Source organism: Meles meles, chromosome 5 (assembly GCF_922984935.1).
Source record: "Meles meles chromosome 5, mMelMel3.1 paternal haplotype, whole genome shotgun sequence".
NCBI lineage: Eukaryota > Metazoa > Chordata > Mammalia > Carnivora > Mustelidae > Meles > Meles meles.
Window position 1 is genome coordinate 60619309 of NC_060070.1, and position 27395 is coordinate 60646703.

The following is a 27395-nucleotide window of genomic DNA, read 5'->3' on the forward strand; positions in this document are numbered from 1 at the left end:
GTCAATGCTCTGAGATTTTTAGAAATCAGCAAGCTAATAAATATTATCTGGTTATTCTTTGTTCTGCAACATTTTCTCTTGAGTATTGGTTATTGAAATGGGGCTTGGGTACTCTTGGGGGTGTTCAATACCTTTTCATGGAATCTGTGAGTCAAAGCCATTTTTGTAGATTTTGTCTTTTTCATGCTCATTCTCTCACACAGCAGAGTATTCCAGAGGCTACATGACATACTAACAAAACTGACTAAATGCAGAAAGAAAGACAGGAATCCAGTTTTCTTTAATTAAGCCACACAGTGAAGAGATTAGCAATAATGAAAAATGATGCCTCTCTTTCCAAAAAAAAATTATTAAAAAAATATTTGTGTTACTATGTAATGGTTTACTACTGTTATTTAATATTTAAAAAATTGTTTTAATTTCTAATATGGCAACCATTAATAGATATAATTTTAAAAGGCTGTTTAGAGTCTTTAATTTTTACAAGTATAAAGGAGACCTCAGACCAAAAAGTTTACATTTCATAAACTGGTCAAATTGTACAAATTGGTCTAAAGCAGGTCCAAAATGTAGGAAATTCCTATGTAAGGCCTGTACCTCAAAGTTTTAGTTTTTTTTCCACCACTGATAGCCAAACTTCTTTGAGCATATATGTTGATATCATACCTGGTTTTCAAGCTTGACAAAATATGCCACTTCTTCCATGAAGACCTTTTCTATTTTTTTCCAATTGCACATGCTATCTGCTGGTTTGATCCATATGCCCTATTTCCCCCCAGCTCTCTTATTGTTTTGTATTTTAATTATTTATATACTTGTTATGTTCAGAATGTTTGTGTCCCCCCAGAATTCTCATGTTGAAATCCTAATGCCTGATGTGATGATATTAGGAGGGGAGGTCTTTGGGAGGTGCTTAGGTCATGAGGGTGGAGCCTTCATGAATAGGATTAGTGTTCTTATAAAAGGGACTTCAGAGACCTCTACCCTTGTGGCCATGTGATGACATAAAGTCTGCAACCCAGAAGCAGGCCCTCACCTAACTTTGCTGGCAGCCTGATCCAGCCTCTAGAATTGGGGGAAATAAATTTCTGTTGTCTACAGTCACATGCAGTCCATGGTATTTTGTTATAGTAGCCCTAGCAGACTAAGACACTTGTTTTCCATTCCTGTCAGACCATGAAGTCCATGAAGGCAGAATGATAAAGTATGCAAAGAGAAAGTACTTCAGAATCTAACACACCTGGTTTGAATTCTAGTTTCCTTATTATTAACTCTGAGATCCTGGGCAAGTTTCTTCAATTCTTAGGACTCTAATTCCCACAATTTTGAATGGAAATAACAATAACTACTCTTGTTGTCCTGCCCACTGAAGAGTTGTGAAGAGCTTAGCACAGTGCCCACTGGACACCCAATAAATGGTAGCTATTACTATGAAAAATCTGTAACTCTTGCATTTCCAATCATACTACCGTAAACACTATAGGCACTGGATAAATATGTCTTAGATTAACTGAAATGTAACATTTCAAATGTTGTAGGAAGATATAAAACACTTGGATTATTTTCTCTTTCTGTCCCTCTGAACTTTTTTTTTCTTTCTCATTTCCCTTAACCTACAATTATAAGCTCTCAAAAGATTTTTGAAAAAAATCTATAACTATGTCTTAAGTATATTCTTTAGCTTCCCCTGCGATTATCTCTAAACTACCATTAAGTTGTTCCATAAATCGGAAGGGGTATGCTATTTTGAGATTGCTAGAGAGATTATTTTCCTTACTTCAGTAGAGGCAAAAAATATTTTATTTATACTTCTTCCATCATATATATATATCTTTAACTTTGCAAATAAAATCGACTTAGTGGTTTTAGCATAACTGAATTATACAGATAGTCCCTGAATTATACACATTTTTTACTTTATGATGATGCAGAAGTATTACACATTCAGTAGAATCCATTCTTTAAATTTTGATCTTTTGCTGGGCTAGCAAATATGCGGTACCATACTTTTGTGATGCTGGGCAGTGGCACTGAGCTCCCAGTTAGCCCCATGCAATCTTTGAGAGTAAACAACTCTTACAATCATTCTGTAATCATTCCACCAGTCTATTTTTCACTTTCAGTACACTATTCAATAAATTACAGGAAATATTAACAGTATTACAAGACGGGCTTTGTGTTGGATGATTTTGCCCAACTGCAGGCTAAACTAAGTGTTCCTAGCACATTTTATGCAGGCTGGGCTAAGCTATGATGTTTGGTAGGTGAGCTAGTATTTAATGTACTTTTGACTTATGATATTTTCAACTTCCTATATGTTTATTGGGTCATAACCCCATTGCAAGTTGAGGGAGATCTGTACATTAGATGTCAGTGGCTGAAGATACTGGAGAGTTTATTTGTAAAGGATTTCTCAAAGACTGCTATAAAAATTCACATAAAAATGTACTGATTTGTGAAAGACCTCAGAGATGAGGAAGACTCTCCTTACCTCATCAATAAGCTGATTTCAAACTTTCCAGCATCAACAGATCTGATGCCAAAAATATTGTTAATCTCAAACTGTTTGGAGGCAAAAGAATATTATCTAATAGTCAGATAAAAGCAACCAAATTCCTTAGAAAACTTCTATTCTTGTTTTTTAAGTACTTTTGTAACCAAAGCATGTAGTTAGTGATAATATTTCTCAAAAAAATCAAACGCTAAAGATTCTTCTTAACATTCCTACATTTCCTTCTATCTCACAAAGCTTTTTATTCTCTCCTTCAAATCCCTGCGTGCTGTGACATGACCACCATGTAAGGCAAAGGCTCTCACTATTACCCCACCTGTATCTTAATGTCTTCTCAGCCTGAGCTGACGCAGTGATGTCAGCCAGACCAACGAGCATTGATCCTAACCTTGAAGATCCAGAGGAAGATTGCACAACATCTTTCAAACACCTTCCCACTGCATAACTTGTTTTCTCAAGAAGCAGAAACAGAACTAAAATACTGATTTGTGGTTCTCTGTCTAGTACACATCTTCCAGTCCTTTGCCTGTGTGCTGTTTAAAAAAAAAACAAAAACAAACTTAAAAACAACACTGGAAAGTGCAGGCTTTAGGTTCTCCTAGACTATGACGAAACTTCTGAGAAGGGTGAAAGGCCAAACTACCGAGAATGCAACACCAATGAAGAATCTCACAGGAAGAACAACAACTTAAAAATATGTGTCTGTAAGAGCATAGTATCTTGAAGCAGAAACTCAATTGCGGCGGCTTCTCCCAAGGTCCGTGAGAGAAAAGGATAGAAAAGAAGCAGAGCAAGCGGCAGGGTCGGGACAAAAGACACAAAGTCCACGACTGCAGAGGTGTGGAGAACCTCAGAGGCTTGTCACCCCGCGCCGCGTCCGACGGGAGAGCGACTCTCCTCTGCATATCCGGGACTACGGTGGCCCGGCCTCTGTTTCAGAAGACAGTCACCTCTCTTCCGCCCCTTGCTCCCAAAGTCCCTTCCGAGAACGCTGTCACCCACCTCCGAACACTGTGCCCAGGAAGATGCATTTCTTTTTATGACGTTTTAGAAAATTCCACATAGATCTCAGCATCTTCAGGCCCTACAGGTACGGGCTGCCTAGGGGCGTGGGGTGGGGCGGGCAGTTCGCCGGGAAACCGTTTCCTCGTCGCTTGGCCCGAACGACCAGGCAAGACCGCCGTCGTCCCGCTGGGTGCTCTCCAGAAATCACAAAAGCGACTTTCCGCAGAGACTGACACCGGGGCGGGAAGGGGGCGTGGACTACAGCCGAGCAGCTGCGCTTTCTGTTGCTGCCGCCGCGCCGCGGTCCCCGCTCACTGGTCCGGGGCACCCAGGTCCGTCCAGAATTCGCTCCCGAGTGCGTCGCCGTTCGACTTCCCTGGAAACCGTGGCCCGCCGTCGCCGCGTTCCGTTACCCGCGCTCCTCCGCGGCCCCAGCCTCTGGCGCCGAGCACCGCGGCCCGGGTGCAGCATGGAGGCGAAAGCTGCAGCCACGCCGGTTCCTGGCGGCGGCGTGTGCTCGGTGACCGCGGAGGAGACCGAAAAGTGGATGGAGGATGCGATGCAGATGGTGAGGGGTGCAGGAGGTGGATGCCGTGGGTGGGAAGCTTCATTCGCCCCCTTCGACCCGAGCATTTGAGCAGACGCCCGGGGTGTGCTTTCTCGCCACCGGAATCTCGATGGCGGTCACGTTTTCTGGGTGGACGACTGGCTTTACTGCCCTGAAATTGTCTTTAGTCTCACAGTGCTGTAGGGGAAGGAAGAGAGGAAATACAGAAATCATTTTTCACTGGCATGTCGGAGCCAAACATCCTCATTCAGCTGCTGCTGGCACGTAACGTGCTCTCGAGACCCCTTCTTTCCCCCGAGACACACTCGCAAATCCGGAAAGTCACATTCTTCTGTACTTATGACCTCTTGAACCTATCTAGTAGGAGAAAGGACGCTGATAGATCAGGATGAAAACAAATCCCTGCACAGCCAGATCTACCAGTCATTCATCTGGCCTCCTGCCCTCTGGCCTTTTCACTTCCTTCCTTCGTTCCCTTCAGGACAGCTGGTTAATTAGGGCTCTGATCTGATTTGCGTACAATGCAAGCCTTTCCCATATTCTGTGTGCCAGTGAGCTCTTTCATGGGGAGAAGAGTGTGTTTGACATACATACGTAAAATGTCCTTCCGTTTCACATTTTTCTAAAACTGATGTAAAGGAAATCTTTTTTCATACATGGTTTTGATTATATTTTCCTAGTGGCCTCTGGTCTCCAGTAGTTAATTGATTGCATAATTATGTATTCATTCACTCCACAGATGTTTATGGAGTACATTAATCTTGGCGTTGGGAATTCAGCACTGAGACTGATTTTGGTATATTCCTCTCTGTTCATACTGTTCCCCCTGCATTCATTCGCTTTTACAGCCAAATGTTTTTCTCTAAGCCCGGATGCATGACAGCGTCTATCCGCTTGTTTCTGCTACTTACAGAATGTCCCTTTACACTTGTTTCTCATACTTTTTTGAAAACAACCCAGAGTAAAAAAAGTCTGTTTTATATTACAACCCAGTAAATAACACACGTAGCTATCACTGAAACAAAAGTTTCACAGAACAGTACTTAACTTTCCTTTGTACAGGTTTCCTGGTATTTTTTGAATGGGGAAGGGTTGTGCTTGTATTTCTGACAAATATTCCACATTCGTGATCCTCTCCAGTCACAGTTTTTTGGAACGATGCTGTTGGCCTTGGCCAGTCGGAGGATGGAGTCATCTGACTCACCCATCCTGCTAATGGCCCCACAGATACCTTAGCGTAAACTAGCAGTTGAATCTGCCTGTTATCTGGTCACTCAGCCACGTTCGTCTGAGTGGACGCGTGAGCCATTATGCGGATGGTGCGGTTGTAGGTAGAGCATTTCCGCGGCAGGTCCAGCCAGGTCCACGAACTGGCCAGCATCGCTCTGCAGGTGCAGAGCGCGCCTGCCGCCACCGCCGCCACCACCGCCCCAGCACAGAACGGCTCTTTCGTCCATTTTTGAAAAAAATGCTGGTCCTGACCCACTAACTTGATTTTATGACCCATTCTTTGAGCTCACTTCATAATTTATTTCCTCCAATAAACTTACAAGATATGTAGCGTTCCAGTACATTAATTACTACTCACGTATACGTTTAAAAATTAATTTGTAACTTGTCATATGGATTTGTTTGTCCTGGACCTCTTTTTATGTTACTAAATCCTCTACATTGGAGACAAGGAGTTTGCATGTGATATCAAAATTTCATTCTCTCTTCTCCAAATCATTTCAATAATGCATATGCCAGGCAGCTTCTTCCTAAGTAGTGAAGATGATAATATATACACAAAAAGGCTAAAATTCCCTAGAGTAAGCTGCATTCGTATCCTTCCATGGGTGAGAGTTCCAGAGGGCAGATGATGCCTGAATGCTGAGAAGTCAGAGTTTATGGGCTCTTCTGTTTATTTTCATTTGCTTCAGGAGCTCTCTCCTCAAAGTATTTATTTGTGGAGGCTGCCTAGATGAAATTTTCAGAGATGCTACCATGGAGAACTTAATAGTGTTTTTGAAAACAGATAACTTTATCAGTCATTGGGCTTTCCTGCTCATGTAGCAGAGCTGGGATTTTTTTTTCCCATCCTTTCACATTTTGGGTCTTTATTTTCCTTTAAGTGTCTTTTGGTCATAATATATTGGAATATTTCCTCCATCTATCTCTGCACTGTTCTCTAGACTTCTGAACTAAATACGTAAGTCCTTTTATTACTTTTTGCTGTGACCTTGCACAAGTAATCTCCTACCCCCTTCCCTTCCTACCCTGTAATATGAGATGGTTGTACTCCACATAGTTTCTCAGATCTCTCTGGCTTTGACGTTTTTGTCTCTTAATTGGATTATATATTTTTTAAGATTTTATTTATTTGACAGAGAGAGAGAGAGCAAAGGCAGGGTGAGCAGGAGAGGGAGAAGCAGGCTAACCTCTGAGCAGAGAGCACTATTGGGGCTCAATCCCAGGACTCCCAGGATCACGACCTGAGTGGAAGGCAGATGCTTAACCAACTGAGTTGCCCAGGAACCCCTCTTAATTGGATGATAAAAACCTAGGGGATGTGATTACCTAGTTTACCTATACCTACATAAGGTCAAGAAGGACCTTAACTTAGCTCTTGTATTTTGGTTTTGGCCTATACATGTTCTTCTAGGTCTTAAAGAAGGGGAAAAGTGCTTGTCATAAATCTTGTGCTTTGTTCAGCCTCTCCCTCCCCACTACAGGAACTTCAAATCTTGAACTACTTCAAAGATTGTTGAAGTAATTCAAGGTTTACTGTGTACTTCTGAGAAGAGTTTAAGATTCGACAAGAAGCATAGCCAGTGCCAAATGTGCTCACTTCTGAGGAATGTGACAGGGAAATATGCAAGGTACATGTAGGAGGAAGGATACTAGCGTCTTCATAGCATTTGTGCAGAGTAGACATATGTAAATGGCCGATACGGATAAGTAGAATGTCTGGCTCTGATTGGACCAGTCAAGTCGTATAATTTCTGGGTCTCACTGTTTAAAATAAAGGGATTGTGCTAGAAAATTTCTATCCTAGTCTATGATTTTAATCTACAGACATAAGCCTGAATTATAAAAGAAAGGAAAACAGTTTTTGAGAAAGCTTAAATATCTATTTTTTTTTTAAATGTTGTCTAAAGTAAGTGAGTCTGAGCAAAAAGCCATACAACCCTAATAGTTCAACAGGTATAACATTTTGGGAAGGCAACCTGGCATAATATGATTAACAGCCTCAAAAAAAAAATGTTCATATCATTTGACATAGTAAAATAAAGATGTGGCATTTAGCTTAAGGAAATAGTTTAGAAAGATAAAAGTAATCATTGTCATTTCAGTGTTTCATGTAACAGGGAAAACTAGGAAGCATTTCAAACTTCCGATGAAGGCAAATGGTTAAATTATGGTATATTACTGTGTTGAATAACGTGCTTTTATCAAAATGGTTATGGCTATTAGGTACAAACATGACATTAACTATCACAGCTACATATGATATTCAACATTAAGCAAGCAGAATACAAATTATTTTATACTATACATATACATTTAGAGGTTAGGTGTATGTTCAAACACTAGAATGGCTACTGGCAGCCAGCTAACCTTGACAGGTTCTTAACCTTTCAGCCACAGAGGCCTCTTTTATAAAATGGGTATATAGTATCTATGTCACAGGGTTGTATAGATTAAAAGAGACAATGTTTGTAAAGTCCCTGACACATTATGCTCAATAAATAAAAGCTGTTTTTTTTCTTTATCAAATAAACAAAGACTAGAGGAGAACACACACACAAATAATTAGTTAACATGGTAAAGATATGGGTCTTTTTTTTTTAAGATATGGGTAATTTTAAAGAAATTTTTCACTATGCTTTTTTAGTAAAAATCTAATCATAAGGGGCGCCTGGGTGGCTCAGTGGGTTAAAGCCTCTGCCTTCAGCTCAGGTCATGATCCCAGGGTCCTGGGATCGAGCCCCGCATCGGGCTCTCTGCTCAGCAGGGAGCCTGCTTCCTCCTCTCTCTCTCTGCCTGCCTCTCTGCCTACTTGTAATTTCTGTCTGTCAAATAAATAAATAAATAATCTTAAAAAAAAAAAAGGCATTCTTAAAAAAAAAAAAAGATAGCATAAGAAGAATAAAACCAGAAAGGAGCCCGTGGTAAGTAAATAGATGTTAGTGGAATAGAGATGGGTTCTTTATACCATCAAAGGCAGAAAACAGAAGAGAAAGATGGATGGGTTTTAATTACATAAATATTAAAAACTTCTGCGTGTTAAAAGGACAAGGTACAAAGTAACAATGCAAATTCACAAAGAAGTGATCAGACTTGACCGAAAGTTGGTGGGAGAGTTGGAAAGTATGAGAAGGGATGGATTGAAAACTATGTAAATTATTTAATTAGTTTAATTCTATTTTGAACTTGACAGCAAAACAAGTATGTATTTTATTGAACAGCATTTCACCTAAACCCATTTCCGTGGGGTTTAGGGTTGTTCTCACCACCTCCTCTCTAACCCACCATTCCCAGCTGCTCAACCACTCGCCCTCAGCATGGTGGGCTGGGCTAGTCCTCATTAATAACCTGATTTACCTCACCGCTCATGTTTTCTCTCTCATTTGGATAGCAGCAGTTGAAGGCTTTTCAGAAAAAACGAGTCACTCTAAGCAAATAGGAAGATAATCTTGAGAGGTGGGACATGGAATAAAGGAGCTACATTTGCTGGAAGAAAAAAGAGAGAATTGGAAAGAAAGTATGAAAGGCACACACGTCCAGTCACCGGGGGCCTGGGTGAAGCAGGAGGCTGCCAGGCTTTTTTCCAGGTGACCTAAGTCAGGACTTGGAAACCCAGTGGGCTCCACAGGTTCTCCCTGTCCTCTGCCACTCCTTCCCCACTGGGCCTTGAATTCCCTTCTATGTGCTTGAGATAGCTACACAGCCACACATAGAATTACCTCTTCAAGAGACAGTTTTACAGAAAATCCCGTGTCACGTGGCTCCCTCACTTGTTTCTTTTTTTTTTCTTCCTCATTTGTTTCTTGCAGTTTTTTAGCCTTCAACTTTCTAAGTCTCACTCTCCTTTTGTCCCTTGAACTAGGCCTATTTTGAACCCCAAAAGTGACAAAGTACCTGGTCAGTGGTGACTAGAGTAGAAATTTGAGGCCGAGTGGCCAGGAACCTGCACCTCGTAGGTGTTCCATAAATATTTGTTGAAGAAATGAATGCCTGAAACAGATTGCCTGGATTTTGGCCTCAGTCTCTCAAAGGAGCAAATCCCCTGACACCCCCATGTCTCCATTTACTCACCTGTAAGCTGGGGAAGCTCACTGAATCGATCTCATAGGGTTGTAAGTGAAATGCATTAATAATGATAAAATGCTTAAAATAGTCCTGGGTCAAAGTAAATTTTTCTATAGTTGGAAGCTCTTATAATTTGCAAGCTCAGAAGCAGAACAATTGTTACATAGACATAATAGTCTATGGTAATAGGTAGAAGCTAGAAATTGAACCTGTAGACAGGTCACTCTTCAAGCCACTGGTTTTCTTTTTCACCCTTCCACCAAAATTGCATCTGTGTCACCAGCCCTTTTTTCTTGGTCTGTGTCCCTCCCCCGTCCTCTCCCCCTGGATCTTCCCTAACAGCAGACACTTCTGATTTTCTTTTTCTTTCTCCCTCCCTCCCTTTTCTTTCTTTCTTTTTTTCTTTCTTTCTCTTTCTTCCTCCCTTTCTTTCTTTCTATTCTTTTCTTTCTCTTTAAATATTTTATTTATTTATTTTAAAGAGAGTGCACAAGCAGGGGGAGGGGCAGTGGGAGAGGGAGAAGCAGATCCTTCCTGAGCAGAGCCACCCAGTCGCTCTGACACTATTTTCCTCCTACCTTCCTAGGCATTTCTTCTTAACCTCCATTGCAAGATAATTCTCGTTTACTCTACTTTTACTATTATTTTTTAAACTTTTCCTTTTGAAATAATTATAGATTCACAGAAGTTGCAAAAAAAAAAAAAGTATATAGGGAAGGCTCATGTACCCTTCACCCAGCTTTCCTTTGTGGTAACATCTTAGGTACCTGCTGTGCAATGATCAAACCAGGAGAAGGACATTGCTGCAATCTGTAGAGCTTATTCAGATTGAATCGGCTTTGTATGCACACGTGTGTGGAGTTCTGTGCAATTTTGTCATGGTTGGTTTTTTGGAACCACCACCGGAACTGCTCAGTTACCACAAGGCTTCTTCGTGCTACCCTTCATAGCCACTATTCTCTCTCAAGCCTATAAGCCCTGGCAGGCACTAATCCATTCTTTGTAGCTGTAATTTTGCATTCAGGAATGCTATATATGTGAATATAGAATCTTCTGAGGGTTGGTTCTTTTCATTCAGCATGATTTCCTTGAGGTCCATCCAAATGTTGAGTGAATCAGTAGTCTGTTCCTTTTGTTGTTGTGTAGTATTCTATGGGATGGACCTACCATAGTTCAACTATTCATCCTCTGAAGGACATTTGGATTATTTCCAGTTTTTGCCTATTATGAATAAAATACCTACAAACATTTGTGTCTGTATATGAATTTATGTACTGTATGACCACAAGCTTTCGGTTCCTTGGGATAATGCCTGAGAGTGCAATTGCTGGGTCATATGTTAACTGCATGTGTTGCTTTTTAAGAAGCTACCAAACTGATGTCCAGAACGACTGTACCATTCTACAGTCCTACCAGCAGTGTATAAGTAAGTGACCCCGTTTTTCTTCAGCCTCACCAGCATTTGGTGTTTTTACTTTTTATTTTAGCCACTGATGGTAGGTAGTGGTAACTCATTGTGGTTATAATTTGCATTTCCCTAATAGCTAATGCTGTAATATCCTTACATGTACTTATTTGCCATCTGTATGCCCTCTTTGGTGAAGTGTCTTTTAATGTCCTTTGCCCATTTTCTAGTCGGATTTTTTTGTTATTGAACTTTGAGAGTTCTTTGTATATTTGCAAATATGCAAATATTCTTTGTAAATTTACTTTGTGGGATATGCAGTTTGCAAATATTTTCTTTCAGTTTTAGCTTGTCCTTTCTTTTTTGTAACAGTGTATTAGTTTCCTATGGCTTCTGTAACAAATCACTACAAACGAGGGGGCTTAAAACGACACAAGTTTATTCTCTTACAGCTCTGGGTGCCAAGTTTCTGAGATTCATTTCATTGGGCCAAACCCAGTGTGCCAGCAAGGCTGTGTGCCCTCTGAAGGTTCTATCTGTTTCCTCAACTTTTCCAGCTTCTGGAACAACATTCTTTACTTGACTCATGGCTTCTTTACTTGACTCATGGCTTCTTTACTTGACTCATGGCTCCTTCCTCTATCTTCAAAGCCAACGGTGTAACATCTTCAAATCTCTTTCTCTGCCTCTCTTATTAGGAGATTTGTGATTGCATTTAGGGCCACCCGAATAACCCAGGATAATTTTCCTGTCTCAAGATATTCAATAAATATTTGTTGGATAAGTAAATGATTTCTCTTTTGTGTGTGCCTGGGATTCTGTGTACTCCCAATCTAATTTTAAATAACATTTTTCATGTGCTGATTGCCTTAACTGTGTGGGTACTCAGCATCACCATCCTCCCTAGCTGTCAGTCCTCCTCCTAGCTTTCCTTTCTCTAGTAGCCAGTGGTGCATTTGTGTATTTATTTATTTGTGTATTTATTTATTATTTGTATATATTCACCAAACCTTGGAACTCTTCAGACTTTTGAATTTTGCATAACCTGGCATGCTTTAGCCATTGTTAAAGAACTGAACAGAGCTAGCCTGTGGGTGGTTCATGACCCAGTTCAGAAGAATGCAGTCTTACTGCTTCAGCTACTCTCTCCCTACATCTCTGTAGGCCCTAGCTCTGTCCTGCCACTCTGGAGGAGGAAGAGATACAGTTTGCTATCCCTGTGCTGTGTTCCTCTCCTTTCACCTTTATTGGCCCAAGGATAAGTTAAGTGTCAGTTGAGCCTGGTTGAAGTGGCTAAGTAACCATGTTAGCATGGTGATAGAAAATTATTGCTACTCTAAATAAAGTATAGCTGGGAATTGGGGCTAGTGCAAGAGGTAGAACATGCAGTCTTAAGCAATGTCTTCAACCTTACACTGTACATGCCTTAGGCTGTATGTGAATACCAACACTTAATTGGTAATCTGGTCTTCCAAAGTGTCTTCAGGTCTGTCAAAATAAGAAATGCTTTGCCTTTCTAAAAGCAGCTATACTTGGATTTTCTTGACTACAGTGAGTTGAAAATGATTATACACGAGTTCCAGGGTTGTGTTCTTCCTTTGTTCTCTCTCAGCAACAGGATCAAGGAGTATGCAGATACAACCTGCTTGCTTTTGCTCTCTGCCCAAAGAAGTACTCTAACTATCTTGGGCCTCGACTGCTGTGGTTCAGTCAGCTCAAAGCTAAGAGAAAAATGAACAGTCTCTGATGGAGGAGACTTTGCAAATATAACCAGTGGTTTGTCCTTTCCAGGATGCAGGTGGTGGACATATCCTTAAGCTTACTTTTCTAATGGATATTTTTCAGTCGAGATGTTCTTTATAGACAATGAAATACACGGGTCTTAGATATGTTGTCCATTCAGTTTCAACTGAGGCAAACCTCTGTCTACCTACCCCCTTTACAAGATAGAGTTTTGACCACCCTGGAGAAGTTCCTTGTGTCCCTGTCTATAGATGCCTTTCCAGGAAGAAATTGCTATCATCGTGTTTAGTTTTGTCTGTTCTAGTACTAAACCTGAAGGGAGCCATACAGTGTGTATGCTTTTGTGTTTGACTTCTTGGACTCAGCGTGTCTGACATTCACCCGTGTTGTTTTGCGTATCTCTAGCTGGTTCCTTTCCATCGCTCAGTAGCAGTCCATCGTGCCACTGTGCCGCCGTTTGTTTCCCTGTTCTCTTGTTGGCGCACACCTGTGCCGTTCGCAGATTTGGGCTATTATGAATCAAGCTATTATGAACATTCTTTTATAAGATTTTTTTTTTTTTTGTGGACATGTATTCCCTTCTCTTAAATAAATACTTAGGACTAGAATTTGTTTGTAGGCTACATATATATTTACTTTTTAGAAAAATTTCCCAAGTGTTCTCCAAAGTGGTTGTGCCATTTTAGCATAGAGCGCTCCAAAGCTTTTCTTGTGTCAAAGCAGAAATAGCACAGAGAGACGTCCAGGCTGGTTACCTTCAGGCTGTTGGAACTCAAGAGGGTATCTTCTATATTTAGTGAAACAAAAAAATGAAGCAAGTAGAATTTCAACAAGGAGATGACTTCAGTAAAATATTTATACATTCTTTATATATATATATAAAAGTTTTATACATTTCTTTTATACATTCTTTTATATATATATGTATATATATATGTATATATATATATATATAAAAGTATTTATATATTCTTTTCCTTTGCAAATATGTATATGATCTCTGAAAAGCTGCACAGGCCCTGCCACCGTAGGAAGAGGCAATAGCAGCAGCCTTTTGCTCACCTCTGCTTCCAGTGAGAAGAAAAGAACCAGGGGCTTGAAGCCAGTGAGGGGGGTTTGTTCCCGAGTCTCCCTTAATACAGATAGAACAGAACAGAGGCACTAAATACTGAACTGTATGTGACGGGAGGGAAAGCTCAGCTGTATTTCTTTGTTCTGGTGTTTATACACGTGTGCTTATGCTGTGTATAGTCTTTTCAAGTATTGAACATTACGTCTTAAATTTTCCACTTTGTCTTTTAGGCCAAGGAAGCCCTAGAAAATATTGAAGTTCCTGTTGGCTGCCTTATGGTCTACAACAATGAAGTTGTGGGGAAGGGACGAAACGAAGTTAATCAAACAAAAAATGTATGTCGATTGAATAGTTTAATTGCAAACATACAACAGTAAGGGTAGGAGTGCACTGACCTTTATCACAGTTGGCAAGAAGGTGGGTCTGTGTCAAGACCTGTAGGTATGAATGGAAGGGTAGCTTCCCTTAACTTTTCTTTTTTTGAATGCCTTCCTCTCTGATTATAAAAGTGATCCATGTTGGTTTTTTAAAATTTGGAAAATACAAAAAAGTTTAATGAAACAATACAATCTTTGGGACTAATTTTCTATTTCATGGAGTTTTACTTTAGCATTGAGTGAAACTCAAGAAGGAATTTTATTGCTCTGGAGTGTCAGTACTGAAGAAATGAATCTATTCTCCATCTTAAGCAAATCTAATATAGAAAAATTCCACTTTCCAAAACACATCAATTTAACTCATACCACATTATGTAGTACCTTTAAATAATGTTTTCCTCCCAGTAAATTAAGAAATCACCTTTAGCTTATACCTTTAGAGGTATTAAAGGATTGTGTAGAGGAAACTGTTCATTTACTAGATAATTCAATGGAATAAAGTCTCTATCACCTGCTGTCTCTGTACCTACATGTGGTATACACTTTATTATTTTTAAAAATTTGTATTTATTTTTTTAGAGAGAGAGGGCACACATGAATGAGTGTGGTGGGGAGAGGGAGAGAGAGAATCTTAAGCAGGCTCCACACGCAGTGCTCGATCTTATGACCCCGAGATCATGACCTGAGCTGAAAACATGAGTTGGACGCTTAACCCAGGCACCCTGATATTACACATTAATAGTTCATGTGCCTTTATGTTATTGTGGTTAGGTTGAGAAGCTCGTGAATTAAGGCCACACTTCTTGGTATCACAACAGTGTGTCACTGTAAGTACAAATGAATTCCAGTTTTAGGATTATCAAAAATACTAGGTGGACTCAACAGCTTATAACCATAACACTGCTCACACAGACTTTGATCTTATCGTTCAGTCATGGGAACCAGAGAACAGGCTGGGGCTGGTACTGGTGCTATGGGGTATTTAATGTTTATCCATCACATCTATCAAAAAGAAAACATGCAACATAGGAACCCAGATTCACAGAGCAATTATTATTTGGATGTTAAAACATTTGTGAGGTAAGTAATAAACATAATGTAGCAATTAGTAAGTACAGAGATACTTGTCACGAGTAGAATTCTGTATTTTAAGTAATTGCCCTCTCTCCCTATTTTGTGTATTTTGTGGTTTGGGATAATATCTTTAATATCAGAACTTTGAATGCCCTGATGTCCATCTAACCCTCCAGTGACCTGGGTTTCTTCTGTATCTTGAAATTAACCTGCATTTATTTTGGTTTCTGTACCTGATAGGAGATTGCCCTATAAAATACTATACAAAGACTCCTGACCCCAAATGAGGAAACCTGAGTCCTGCTTTTGGTTCTGATACTACCATCACCTCTCCCGCTGTGTGTTTTTAACATGTCCTAAATTAGCTTCTGGTTCTTCAGCACCAAAAGAGGGGTGGAACGGTGCCAGGGTGGTTCAGTCGGTTAAGCAGCCAACTCTTGATTTTGGCTCAGGTCATGATCTCAGGGTCCTGGGGATCGAGCCCCAAGGCGGGCTCCATGCTCAGCGGGGAGTCCACTCCCTCTCCATTTACCCTCTCCCCCTCTTCTCTCTCTTTCTGTCTTTCTCTCTGATAAATAAATAAATCTTAAAAAAAAAAAAAAAACAAACCCAGGGGCTCCTGGGGGGCTTAGTGAGTTAAAGCCTCTGCCTTTGGCTCAGGTCATGATCTCAGGGTGCTGGGATTGAGCCCCGCATTGGGCTTTCTGCTCAGCGGGGAGCCTGCTTCCCCCTCTCTCTCTGCCTGCCTCTCTGTCAAATAAATAAATAAAATCTTAAAAAAAAAAAAACAACCCAAAAAACAAACAAAAAACCCAACACCTTCTTTACTTGTTCCCAGGATACTACATCACTCTGGATTTTCTAAAAAAGAGAGGTTGTTTGCAGGGATTCAGTTAAACAGTTACTTACTGAGAATTCTGGGCAGATTTGACTCAGTAATTCTGAGGCTGATTGTTAAAAAGCCCCTGAATTGGGGAAACTTTTTTTTTTTAAGCTCCCCAGTTATTCTGCTATGCAGCCTTGAGAATCTGTTTTCTAAAGTCCCTTCCAGCTCTGAGATCGTAACTCAGGACCAGCCTTGCTTCCACCTGCCTGTAGCTTCATGGCACCTCGAGCCACTGTGCCAAATCTCTCACACCCTACTCCACACCACAGGTTCATGAGCACTTCCTGTTTGCCCCAACCAGATACTGTACTTGCTGAGGACAGACTTTGTAACCTCATGCAGGATGAGTACAAGTACGGTGGCTTGTACATAGTTAGCAGTCAGCATAAGCTTATTGATAAATGTGATTATCCTGAATATCATTAATAATTATTGCATGGCAGGGCACCTGGGTGGCTCAGTGGGTTAAGCCACTGCCTTCGGCTCAGGTCATGATCTCAGGGGTCCTGGGATCGAGTCCCACATCGGGCTCTCTGCTCAGCAGGGAGCCTGCTTCCCCCTCTCTCTCTCTCTGCCTGCCTCTCTGCCTACTTGTGATCTCTCTCTCTCTCTCTGTCAAATAAATAAATAAAATCTTAAAAAAAAAATTATTGCATGGCAGGACACATAGACTTCAAGGAGCATATGCTTCTTGTAATTCAGTGTTTTATGAGGTATAGATGCCAGTGAACCCCATTTTACTTACGGGGGAACCAAGGCTTTGAGAAGTTGTGTAACCTGCCCAAGGCCACATAATAAGCGATGTCGCAGTCAGGATTCAGACTCAACTATGGTTATTTCCACACACTGTGTGATTTCTCCTATAATCTGTGCCACTCAGGAGGTATCTGAGACTGATACCAAATCTGCTTTTCTCTAGAGTCTGCCAGAATGAAAAATCTCATCCCAAAGAAAATGTAAGTGATGACATCCCACTAACTACCTACAGATTTGCCTAGAGTCAAGTGAGGGTCGGCCTTGGAAATGTCTGGAATGGCCCACATGCTTGTGAAGACTTCAGGTTTCCCCTCGAAGATTCACAAGCTCTAGATTCCTTTTTTCCTCCCTGAGACTAATATTCTCTATGATATTTTAATTGAAAGAACATTTAGTTAAGAGGTACTTAACTAAAAATGCAGCATAATTCTTGCGCTATCTCCTGTTTGGTGTCTTTTGTGGGTGAGGTTATGGGACTTGAACTGGCAAACACATTGCCAAGCACTAAGAGCATCCCCAAATGTTTATTCATTAAAACAATGGAAGAAGCATTAGGCCCATTTTTTTGGTATTGGTTTTCATGTGTTTGCACAATACAGTTACATGTTGATGTAATAAGCCTCTCTCTCTCCAGGCTACCCGACATGCAGAAATGGTGGCCATTGACCAGGCCCTAGACTGGTGCCATCGAAGTGGCAAGAGTCCTTCTGAAGTATTTGAACACACCGTGCTGTATGTCACCGTGGAGCCCTGTATTATGTGCGCGGCTGCTCTCCGCCTGATGAGTATCCTTTTACTTTGTGAGTTAATGTCGTGTGCCCTTCCTGTAACCTTGAAAATGGCCAGACACGTAACCTGCTTTTCTCATATGCAAAAACAGATTTATGAAGCAAGTTATAATAGATTGTACCCCTTGGCCAAAAATTTTTAGGAAGGATTTTTAAATCATAAGATTTCTTCATTTTTTTCAATAGATGTAAAACTATCAACCAAATCAACTAGAGGAAGAAAAACTAAGAGCTAACAAACTTATGTAAGGATAAGTCACAAATTAAAGGAGATTATAAAACTGCAGAGAAAATGTCTGAAGAATATGTACCTTTGAGTAATAGATTATAGGCGATTTAAAATTTTTCTTTCTCTCTTTATATGTTCTTGTTCGTGTGTGTTTTGTTTGTATATTTTTGCCAAGAATACCTGTTAAACTGTATGAAAAATTTTAAGTCAAAAGTAGACATAAGGTAAAAAACATGTCACTGATGATATTATAATTGTAAATAAATGGGAAATTGAGAAAGTTACAGCTCTTTGAATTGTGTCTTTCATAGAGTAAGCGACACAAATACCGAGTGTTAGCAATTTGTCTCTAAGATCTTTAAAAAATTACTCGCTTATTCAAAAACTCAATTTCATACGTGCACATTTATATGTACTTATTTTGCTATGTATATGTGAAAAATTTTTATCACTTTAAAAATAACAGAGGGTTTTGAATATTACAGTATAGTCTCTACTTTGTGAAGAAGGAGGTTCTGGTCAAATTAGAACTCCCTCCCCATCCTGCCTCACAGGGTGGCTCAACTTTGGTCTGTTTTATATTGGGGCACGGGTTATATTTTATTTGGCAAAAGATTAGGGGACAATCCTATTTTTAAAAGGTGAAAATCCCCAGATTAAATTCCTGCTTCCTTTCTGGCTCCAATTCTCTAATGACTCAAAGAAAGTGAATTAGGAAAGACAAGAGAGAACACCAAACAATGAACATTTAGCAACTATATATTTGGTTTTCATTATTTCCAGTTGTGAGATGTTAATCTCTAAATCCTTGAAACTTCTTTTGTGTAACGGGATTGTATGATTTTTAAGATTAAGCCTAAGCTTAACTGTTTTTAAAAGTAGCCTGAGCTTGTCTGTCCAGGGTGGCCAGGTTTTGTCACTCTATGCACCTGAGCTGCATACTCTTTTTAGGACCTTAATTCTTTTTCATAAATCCCGCTGGTTGTGTATGGCTGTCAGAACGAACGGTTTGGTGGTTGTGGCTCTGTCCTAAATATTGCCTCTGCTGATTTACCAAATACCGGGAGACCATTTCAGGTAATGTAGCCCATTTATGCTTTTTCTGGCTAATGACTTTGATCTCGTCATGGGCTTGGGAATAGTTCATGTGTGGTCAGTACACCAGAAAGCCATGCTGGGACTAGACAGACTCTGGGACTTCTCGTCAAGTTCATTTGTGCCTCAGTAGAAGATAGGTAATCATTTCCAGGTGAGTGCTTGCCTCTCTTAATTACCAGAATCTCTCCAGAAGGAGAGTCCATGGCCTTCTCAGGTATCTCCTGACAGTGTTCACCAGCGCCTTCAGGTATGTTTTGGAGACGCTGTCACTGTTGACATTTTCCCTCGGTGAGTGTCCCCAGCTCCCTGCTGCCCCATGCTTGTGTGAAGCTGGGCCTCTGTCAGTGACAGTAGATACTATTTACGGTGCACACACAATATTTTTGCTCAAAGTCCTTTTGCTTTATCACTATGTACTAATTTTTTTTTACATTTTTAAAAAAGATTTTACTTATGAGAGAGACAGCGAGAGAGAATGTGTGGGTGAGGGAGGAGCAGAGGGAGAGGGACAAGCAGACTCTACACTGAGCCTAGAGCTCAACATGGGGCTCAATCTCAAGACCCTAAGATCATGAACTGAGCCAAAACCGAGGGCCACATACTTAACCAACTGGGCCACCCAGGCATCCCCGTTGCTATGTACTATTTTTGTGTCTAGCAATGAATACTTGTATTTTCATTATGTTCCCCCCTGTCTTTTTAATATGGAAACTTTCCCCAGACCCAAGTATCCACATTGCTTTCATCTTCTCTTTCTCTCTGTCTCTCTCTCTCTCTCTTTTTTTTTTTTTTAAGATTTTATTTATTTATTTGACAGAGAGAGACAATGAGAGAGGGAACACAAGCAAGGGAAGTGTGAGAGGGAGAATCAGGCTCTCCGCTGAGCAGGGAGCCCAATGCGGGGTTCTATCCCAGGACCCTGGGATCATGCCCTGAGCCAAAGGCAGACGCTTAACCAACTGAGCCACCCAGGCACCCCTGCTTTCATCTTCTCTTAAAATTTTTATTTTCCCTTTAATCTTGCCACCTGTCCCCAAGTTTTTATGTTTAAGGCTATGTGCATTAAGAATTGGGGGGCACCTGGGTGACTCAGTGGGTTAAAGCCTCTGCCTTCAGCTCAGGTCATGATCCCAGGGTCCTGGGATCGAGCCCCGCATCGGGCTCTCTGCTCAGTGCAGAGCCTGATTCCCCCTCTCTCTGTCTCTGCCTCTCTGCCCACTTGTGATCTGTCTGTCAAATAAATAAATAAAAATCTAAAAAAAAAAAAAAAAAAGAATTGGTAGTTCAGAGTTTGGCTTACAGACACATAGCATTTTTGGCAAACTGGTTTGATTGTTTTTTTTTTTTCCAAGGTTAATCCTGAAATACAATATTTTAAAAAGAAAAGGATTTAATAAATGCTGGACATGGTGGGTGGTTAACTTCAAAGCCCTCAGATATTCTTAGGAGAATACTGAGTACCTATGAGGGGCTAAATTTGGCTGAATCCCACTGAGAATAAGTTTTGGAAAACATTCTATTTTGAGTTTTCCCAGCTGAACATTAGCTTTCCTAACAACTTCTGTACATTTTAGAATAGATGACATTTAACATCACATCAGGAAAGAAATTGTAATGAAACGATGGAGAGTAAACAGTATAATCAGCTTGACCATTTAAAAAAACCTGCGAAGTGATTTTATTTTTCCAATCACTTATATCAGGAGCTTGAATATTGATTACCTAACTCTTTGCAAGTGAATTGCTGCTGACTTTGTATTTCATTTATGAGAAAGAGCTAAAGAATTTCTAAAAGTTCCTGGGCAGAACAGGGATGTGCCTTTGGATATCAGACACGGGTAGAAAATTCTCTCCAACACCTCAGAGACATTGATGCATAAACAGTCCTCTCCTACACGTCTCTGCACAGGGCTGATCTGGCTGAACTGAAGAATAAGTTTGTTTATAGTGTGTTTACCTGGCCAAATTGGCTCCAGGTAAATGAATGACCATGATTTGAAGCCATATCTCCAGGTTTGACGCCAAATTATGGGTTTTTTTTTTTTTTTTTTGAAGTGTCTGAGATTCTTTTTTTTTTTTTTAAGATTTTATTTATTTATTTGACACAGAGAGAGAGATATCACAAGTAGGAAGAGAGGCAGGCAGAGAGAGGGAAGCGGGTTCCCTGCTGAGCAGAGAGCCGGACATGGGGCTCGATCCCAGGAGCCTAAGACCATGACCTGAGCCAAAGACAAAGGCTTAACCCACTGAGCCACCCAGGTGCCCCAGTGCCTGAGATTCTAAAGAAAACATACCTTAGGTCTCTGGATCCTGTGTTTTTCCCTTTATTGGACTGGGTTGGGTAGGAGGGTTTGTGGGAGGTGGGATGCTGTTTCTGTACTGTAGAGTCGTAGAGTCATTTAATGCTTCTAAGCAGCATTAAGCTCATGGAGGAGACCTATAGAATTATTCTTTTCCGAGAAGATGGTGATACAGACCTGGTCCAATTTTTAAACGTTTATTTTAATAAGAATATGTGCTTTTTATTAAAGGCACAAGTTTGTAGTTATAATGAATAATTGAAAATACTGTCTTGGTATCACAGAGTGATGCAGTTTCCTTCTCCATCCATAACTCAGGGGGGTCTCATCCCAGCCTGCATATTACAGAGCTTTTAGGTGTGGCTGTGGGAGGTCCCCACCCCAGACCAATTGGATAAGAAGGTGAGAGGGTAGAAGAGAATATAGTAATTTTTTTTTCTTTTTTAGTTTTATTTAGTTTTCACAAACTCTGTGTCCAGGGCTAACTTTCACTAGATTGCAGGGAGGGAGCTGCTTTGCTACATGGGAAACCCTTCACCCAGAAGCAGATTTTCCATGAACATTCATTGATGATGGGTGAGGGGACAGGTCCCTTTATGTGTTCTCCCTGTTTCTCAGGAGAGGGGCTCACCACACGAGACCCTTTCCAAACGGGACTGTGGGTGTGGGGGGGGGTGGGGTTGCCCAGGCAGCCTTGGGCTGGGACGGCAGGGAGACCAGCTATCGGGGACCAACAAGGCTCCATGTCACTATCTTATCTTCCACCTGGCGGGGGGATTCTGACAGAGAGGCGTTCAGACATAATCCCACAGAGTTCCCAGGTGATTTCACTGAGCAGCAGTGCTCAGGTGGAGGAACACTGGTCTAACTTCATAGGAGAGGAGAGTGCTTTGTGCTAGTTGGTGTTCATGAGAGCATGAGGAGAGGTGGTGCTCTGAGCAGCATGAACGCTTAATGTGGTGTGAGGAGAAGGGGACTGACCCACCATGGTTAGCATGATCTGAGAAGGTTGTGAGTACTGAGAAGCCAAGGGAAGAGAGAGCTCTAAAAGGAAGCTAGAATGGTCAGGAGTCTCCAACAGCTGCAGAGAATTGAGGAGGTTGGAAAGGGAACCAGTGTTTTGGTCAGTAGAGGCCCATGGGATATCTGGAAGCAAAGCCAGTGAAGATGAGGTTGAGGAGGAAGTGAGAATCACACTCGCAACAGCGAGGAGTCTGGAATGTTCTCAGGGACCAGCAGGGTAGCAGCTTGCCTGAGGGGCAGGGTGGAAGGAAGGTTATTGGGATCCCCTCCGCCCCAAGCTTTACTGAGCTATAATTGACATATAACGCTGTGTAAGTTTAAGGTATACAATGTGAGGATTTGATAGATGTATAGATTATGAAATATTTACTGCAATAAAGCTAGTTAACACACATCCACCTGACATAATTACCATTTTGTTGTTGTTATGGTGAGAACATTTAAACTCTACTCTCTTAACATAACAGTTTTCAAGAACAAAATATAGTATTGTTAACTAGAGTCGCCCTGCTATACCTTAGATCCTCAGAATTTACCCTAGAACTGAAAGTTTGTATCCTGGGATCAGCTGTCTCTTCATTCCCTCCAGCCCCCACCCCTCCACTCCTGGCAACTACCGTTCTACTTTCTGCTTCTATAAAGAGTTTTATAGCTATATATACCATTATATATATGCAATAGAGTATTCAGCCATAAAAAAGAAGGAGATTTTGCCATTTGAGACAATGTGGATGGACCTTGAGGGTACTATGCCAAGTGAAGTAAGTCAGAGAAAGACAAATACGGTATCATCTCACTTACATATGCAGTCTAAAAACATCGAACTCTGAAAGGTTATTTCTTTTAATGAGGAAGGTTTATGTAGGCCATGGAGGCTCAGGTAAGAGCTGACTGAAGGCACAAGAGAAAGGGAGGTTCATTCTGACCAGCAGACCACACCGGTCAGGCCCCTGTGTTGGCGCCCAACGCCACGCTTCCAGATGTGCCTCCCCGGAATCTCTGTCCATTTTATCATTTCATGCGCCTTAGAAGGAGGCCATGTATCAAGTCCAAATTCCTGTGACACAGCTTCAAAGCCCTGCATATTTTGACCTCATTTTATCTAATTCTTTATCTAGGCTCTCACCCCCCATTAGTTGGTTTCCTCACACAGCCCAAGCATATTCTTACTCTTTCCCTGAAATGCTCTGCTCAGTGTCTTAAAATATTCATTCTTCTCTTAATTTTTAATTTTTATTTATTCTAGAGAGCACACGTGCACTTGCATGCGAGTTGGGGGATATGGCAAAAGGATAGAGAGAGAGAGAGAGAGAGAGAATCTTAAGCATGCTCAGTGCCCCAGGGGGAGCCCGTCTCGAGGCTCTATCTCATGATCCTGAGATCATGACCTGTGTCTAAATCAAGAGTCGGACGCTTAACTGACTGAGCCACTGGACACCTCAAATATTTGCTATCTTTCAGACAAGTTCAGATTTCATCTTCTTGTAATATTTCATGTAATTTCCCTCCTTCCCATTACCACAGTTTCTTATTCTTTCATGTACCGATCTCCTCTGTATTAGCTACCAAAGACAGATCAAACTGAACACTCTTTGAAAAAGATTATTTATCTGAGAGAGGGAGCACAAGTAGGGAGGGGCAGAGGAAGAGAGACTCTCAAGCCAGCTCTGCACTAAACGCAGAGCCCTCACGGGGCCCAACCTCACGATCCCAAGATGGGCCACTAGTAAACAGGAGTAGAGAAAAATAGCTCGCGCTTAACAAACACTGAAGATGTGCGAGGTATGTAACAGGTGTTATTTTTGTAATCTTATTTAATCTTCATGAAATCCCTCTGAGGTAAGTGCTGTAATTACCTACCTTTTACACACGAGAAAGCTGAGGCACAGAGAGTTTAACTGTCGTACGGAAGATCACATAGCTAATAATTTAGTACGTGATTGAGAAAGAATAGTTGATTGGAGTGATGTTTGAGTCCATCTGTTCTTTTGGTAATGTCCTTACTTACCCACATTGCTGCTATCCCCAAAGTATATTGATGTTATCTGAAATAAGTTTATGTAATTACGTATATACATTGCTGTGTTTATGGAATATAGGCCACATTTTCATATGCCAAAATTCATTCTCAGTTTTCTCATTTCATCAGTGCATTCCCGGATATCGGGCTGAGGAAGCGGTGGAAATGTTAAAGACCTTCTACAAACAGGAAAATCCAAATGGTCAGTTTTCCCCTGTTGTACATAACGTAATCTCACTGAAGACAAATCAGTGTGAAGAGACTCGACAAGGGCCTACCTCTTCATTTTCTCTTCCTTTTCTATTCTTTTCACAGCACCCAAGTCAAAAGTTCGGAAAAAGGAATGTCAGAAACCTTGACTTGTTCTAATGGAAGGCTGATGCCCCTCGATGACATTCTTGGACTGAAAGCTGTTGACATCATTGAATCATGTTTACATATGTCCTTAAGTCCTGGGAAAAATCATCTCTCCCCATTTGCTCTGTTGATGGAACAAATCAGCACTTTTAAAAAGTCTCCCAGTTGTGAACGATGATTAGCTTTTCCAAAAGCTTAAAGAACATTTTAAGAAGGGGGAAAAAAATAAAGGTTGAGGTTTTAGAAATTAGTAAGCAGTGCATAACCTTCTTGCCAAAATCATTGTGCCCAGGCCAGGAAAGTACTGAGTTTCAGCATATGTGCCTCCAGACCCAGTTGGCTGGCATGTGTCTGGACTGGAGTGCACCACGCGGGGGACACCTGCTTTATGCCTGGCTTTTCAGAATCGGATGCTTCATTGTTTGTCGTCACTCTGTTCTCCCAGGAGTTGAGGGCCGTGACTTCCTTGGAATCTGTAGAAGAGTTATGTACATCTAGACTATGAATGTTTGCTCCTCAGAACAGGTTTTTTTTTGGTTGTTGTTGTTTGCTTTTATAAAGCAGAGAAAATGCATATTTTTGAGACAAGTACTTGAGCATCATTTTTAAATCATAGCATATTGCTATCACAAAACCATCCTTATGCCTCCTTTGAAAATGAAGATGAATATTTTCTTAAAAATAAAAGGTAGAAGCAGAAATGAGACAGTTCCTTCTTTATTATCAAGCAGCTGTCCTATGCCAGGCTCTATTCATTAACTGAATCCTCAAACAAAACACGGAGCTGCTGTTGTAGCAGGGGGAGACAGGAGACGCCACCTAGATTATATAGTATTTTAGAAGGTGTTAAGAATTAGGACAACAAGAAAAAGAACAGGGTAAAGGGAATAGACATGGCATTTGGGGTTGGGACTGCTGGTTGTGCAAGTAAATAGAATGGTTCGTTTAATCTGAAATCAAATTATTTCTTTTTTTAAAAGTCCATATTTAGAATTAAAAGCTAAAATGCAAAAATGTGCAGACAACCCTGGAAAGGGTCTCTGCAGCAGGAAGTCCCGGATACTCAGCCCTTCTGACTGCCGCAAGTAAGGGGCCCATGCTGGTCAGAGAGCAAGGTTGCAGAGCCGCACTGGGTTTCGCTGCGTCTGCCCAGAAGGGGGCCTCGCTGTTCCACCAGAAGCCCAACTCCGGGCCCCTGTTCTTCGGTGGATTCATTTCCTTGATGCAAAGCATCTGTATTTGTTGGTTCTGCCATTTGAGCGATGTCTGACTTGTTTGTTTTGAATTACATTACAGGCTGGAATGTAATTGTGGTAAAAGTATTTTTATATTGCTGAGAGTAGCAGCTAATCACAGTTACATGCTTCAGAGGATTTATAATTGCTTGGTTTTGTACGTGTGTGTTTTTAACTGCATTTGAGAAATTTTATGGGCAAGAATATGCATAATTTTAAATCTATAGTAATGTTACATGTAACTTCTCAATTTCACCTACTTTAAAAAATTATCTCTTCATTAAATTTTAGTACTTTGACTAGTTTATTCCTTTCTGCAGTTGGTCATAATTCATTTCTGGCTCCTTATGCTTTTCTGCAAGCTGATGTTAGTGCACTTACTGTCTTCATATCATCGCTTTTTCAGGGATTATTCGTAGACAGAAAACCTGGGACCTTTCCTCCAGTGCCCGTAAGGACCAATAAGTTTGGCCAGTGCATCTATGGCAAGTAGGTTCTTAGTAAACATTTGTTAAGTAACATTATTGATTGAAGTTTGGAGAAAATAATAAGGGGAATATCTAGGATAAAGAGTCAAAGCCAAAAATAGTATATGGGTATTTTAGCTTAAAAATTGTCAATATTGAAAGTGTGAAGAAAGTAATAAAACAAAACCAGAAGGGATCGAAAGAAAAGACTTACTGATATACATATATTCTGTCTCTGCTTTGTTTTGGGGAATGGGTGCTTCCTAATTTCTAAGCATGGCCGAAAATTTTAATTTTGGTTACGACCTTTTTGATTCTCTCTCCAGTGACTGATTGACTTATAGAAAAGTCTCTCCTATATTTTTAGTCTTAGGCAGAGTTTCCTCTTCTGCTTTTGGGGAAAAAATCAGGTCAGACAGCATATGGCAGATTGCCGGTCAGCGCCTCTAGTGCTGAGATGAGAGCATTGTGAGGGCATAGACGTCAGTCAAGTCTACGGGATTCTGAAGGCAATTTCAAAGCGGTGGTGAGTTGTGGATGTATGATGAGGTAATCCGGCTCCCTGAGCTCCACATTCTCTAGCTACTTAGACATGGCTTAAAATGTTAGGAAGCTCCAGTTCAGATAGAATCCAACTGATTGACATGGGTAGTTCCTGTCTAAGAGACTCGCTGAGAGACTTGTTTTGTGCATGGGATGAATCTGAAAGTTGTGGGATGTGAAAGGGTTTTAGAATCACGGCCCTATTTGGAGGAGTTTGTAGGAAATGATTGCATCTAAGTTGCTAGAGTATCCAGTGTTTGCTGGTCTTTACAGTGGACTCTGCTGAGAATGAGTGGTGTGTAATGCTTTGGCAGGCTTAGATCACTGATAAAAGATTATGTTAAAATAACTTTGCATTTTCTTGTTACATGGTACAAGCATCTCTTCCTGTGTTGTATTTGGAATATTACAGAGGCAAAATATATAGCCAAGAATGCCAATGTAGAAAAGAACTCTTAATTTTTCTTTTATTTTTTAAAAAAAGATTTTATTTATTTATTTGAGAGAGAGAGCGCACAAGCTCTCTTGTGGGAACAGAGGGGAGGGGAGGGGCAGAGGGAGAAGCAGACTTCCCACTGAGCAGGGAGCCCGGTACAGGGCTCGATCCCAGGACCCTGGGATCATGACCTGAGCTGAAATCAT

At 40.8% G+C, this 27395-nt stretch overlaps 2 protein-coding genes and 1 pseudogene across 2 annotated transcripts in view; 1 reads left to right on the forward strand and 2 right to left on the reverse strand.

Moving 5' to 3' along the window:
• Positions 1–3836, reverse strand: part of PEX3 (peroxisomal biogenesis factor 3) — a 32965-nt gene extending 29129 nt beyond the window's left edge. Inside the window, exon 1 of the mRNA XM_046006413.1 lies at positions 3515–3836. Coding sequence (XP_045862369.1) covers positions 3515–3587 — 73 coding nt within the window. The 5' untranslated portion in view covers positions 3588–3836. The remainder of the gene's footprint in view (positions 1–3514) is intronic.
• A 102-nt stretch (positions 3837–3938) lies between these two features.
• On the forward strand, positions 3939–27271 carry ADAT2 (adenosine deaminase tRNA specific 2). The gene is made up of 6 exons (XM_046006767.1): positions 3939–4085; positions 13831–13935; positions 17328–17478; positions 18681–18787; positions 24281–24353; positions 24467–27271. The coding sequence occupies exons 1-6, from the start codon at positions 3987–3989 to the stop codon at positions 24508–24510; spliced, it is 579 nt and encodes a 192-aa protein (XP_045862723.1). The 5' UTR covers positions 3939–3986; the 3' UTR covers positions 24511–27271.
• Positions 5129–5542, reverse strand: LOC123941533 (annotated as a pseudogene).
• Positions 27272–27395: the final 124 nt, after the last annotated feature.

Excerpts from the sequence above, each read along its gene's own strand:
- ADAT2 (XM_046006767.1), top strand. The coding sequence starts at position 3,987 with ATGGAGGCGAAAGCTGCAGCCACGCCGGTTCCTGGCGGCGGCGTGTGC. Across the intron at positions 4,086-13,830 it reads TGGAGGATGCGATGCAGATG|GCCAAGGAAGCCCTAGAAAA; the intron begins GTGAGGGGTGCA and ends TTTGTCTTTTAG. Across the intron at positions 17,479-18,680 it reads GGCTGCTCTCCGCCTGATGA|AAATCCCGCTGGTTGTGTAT; the intron begins GTATCCTTTTAC and ends ATTCTTTTTCAT.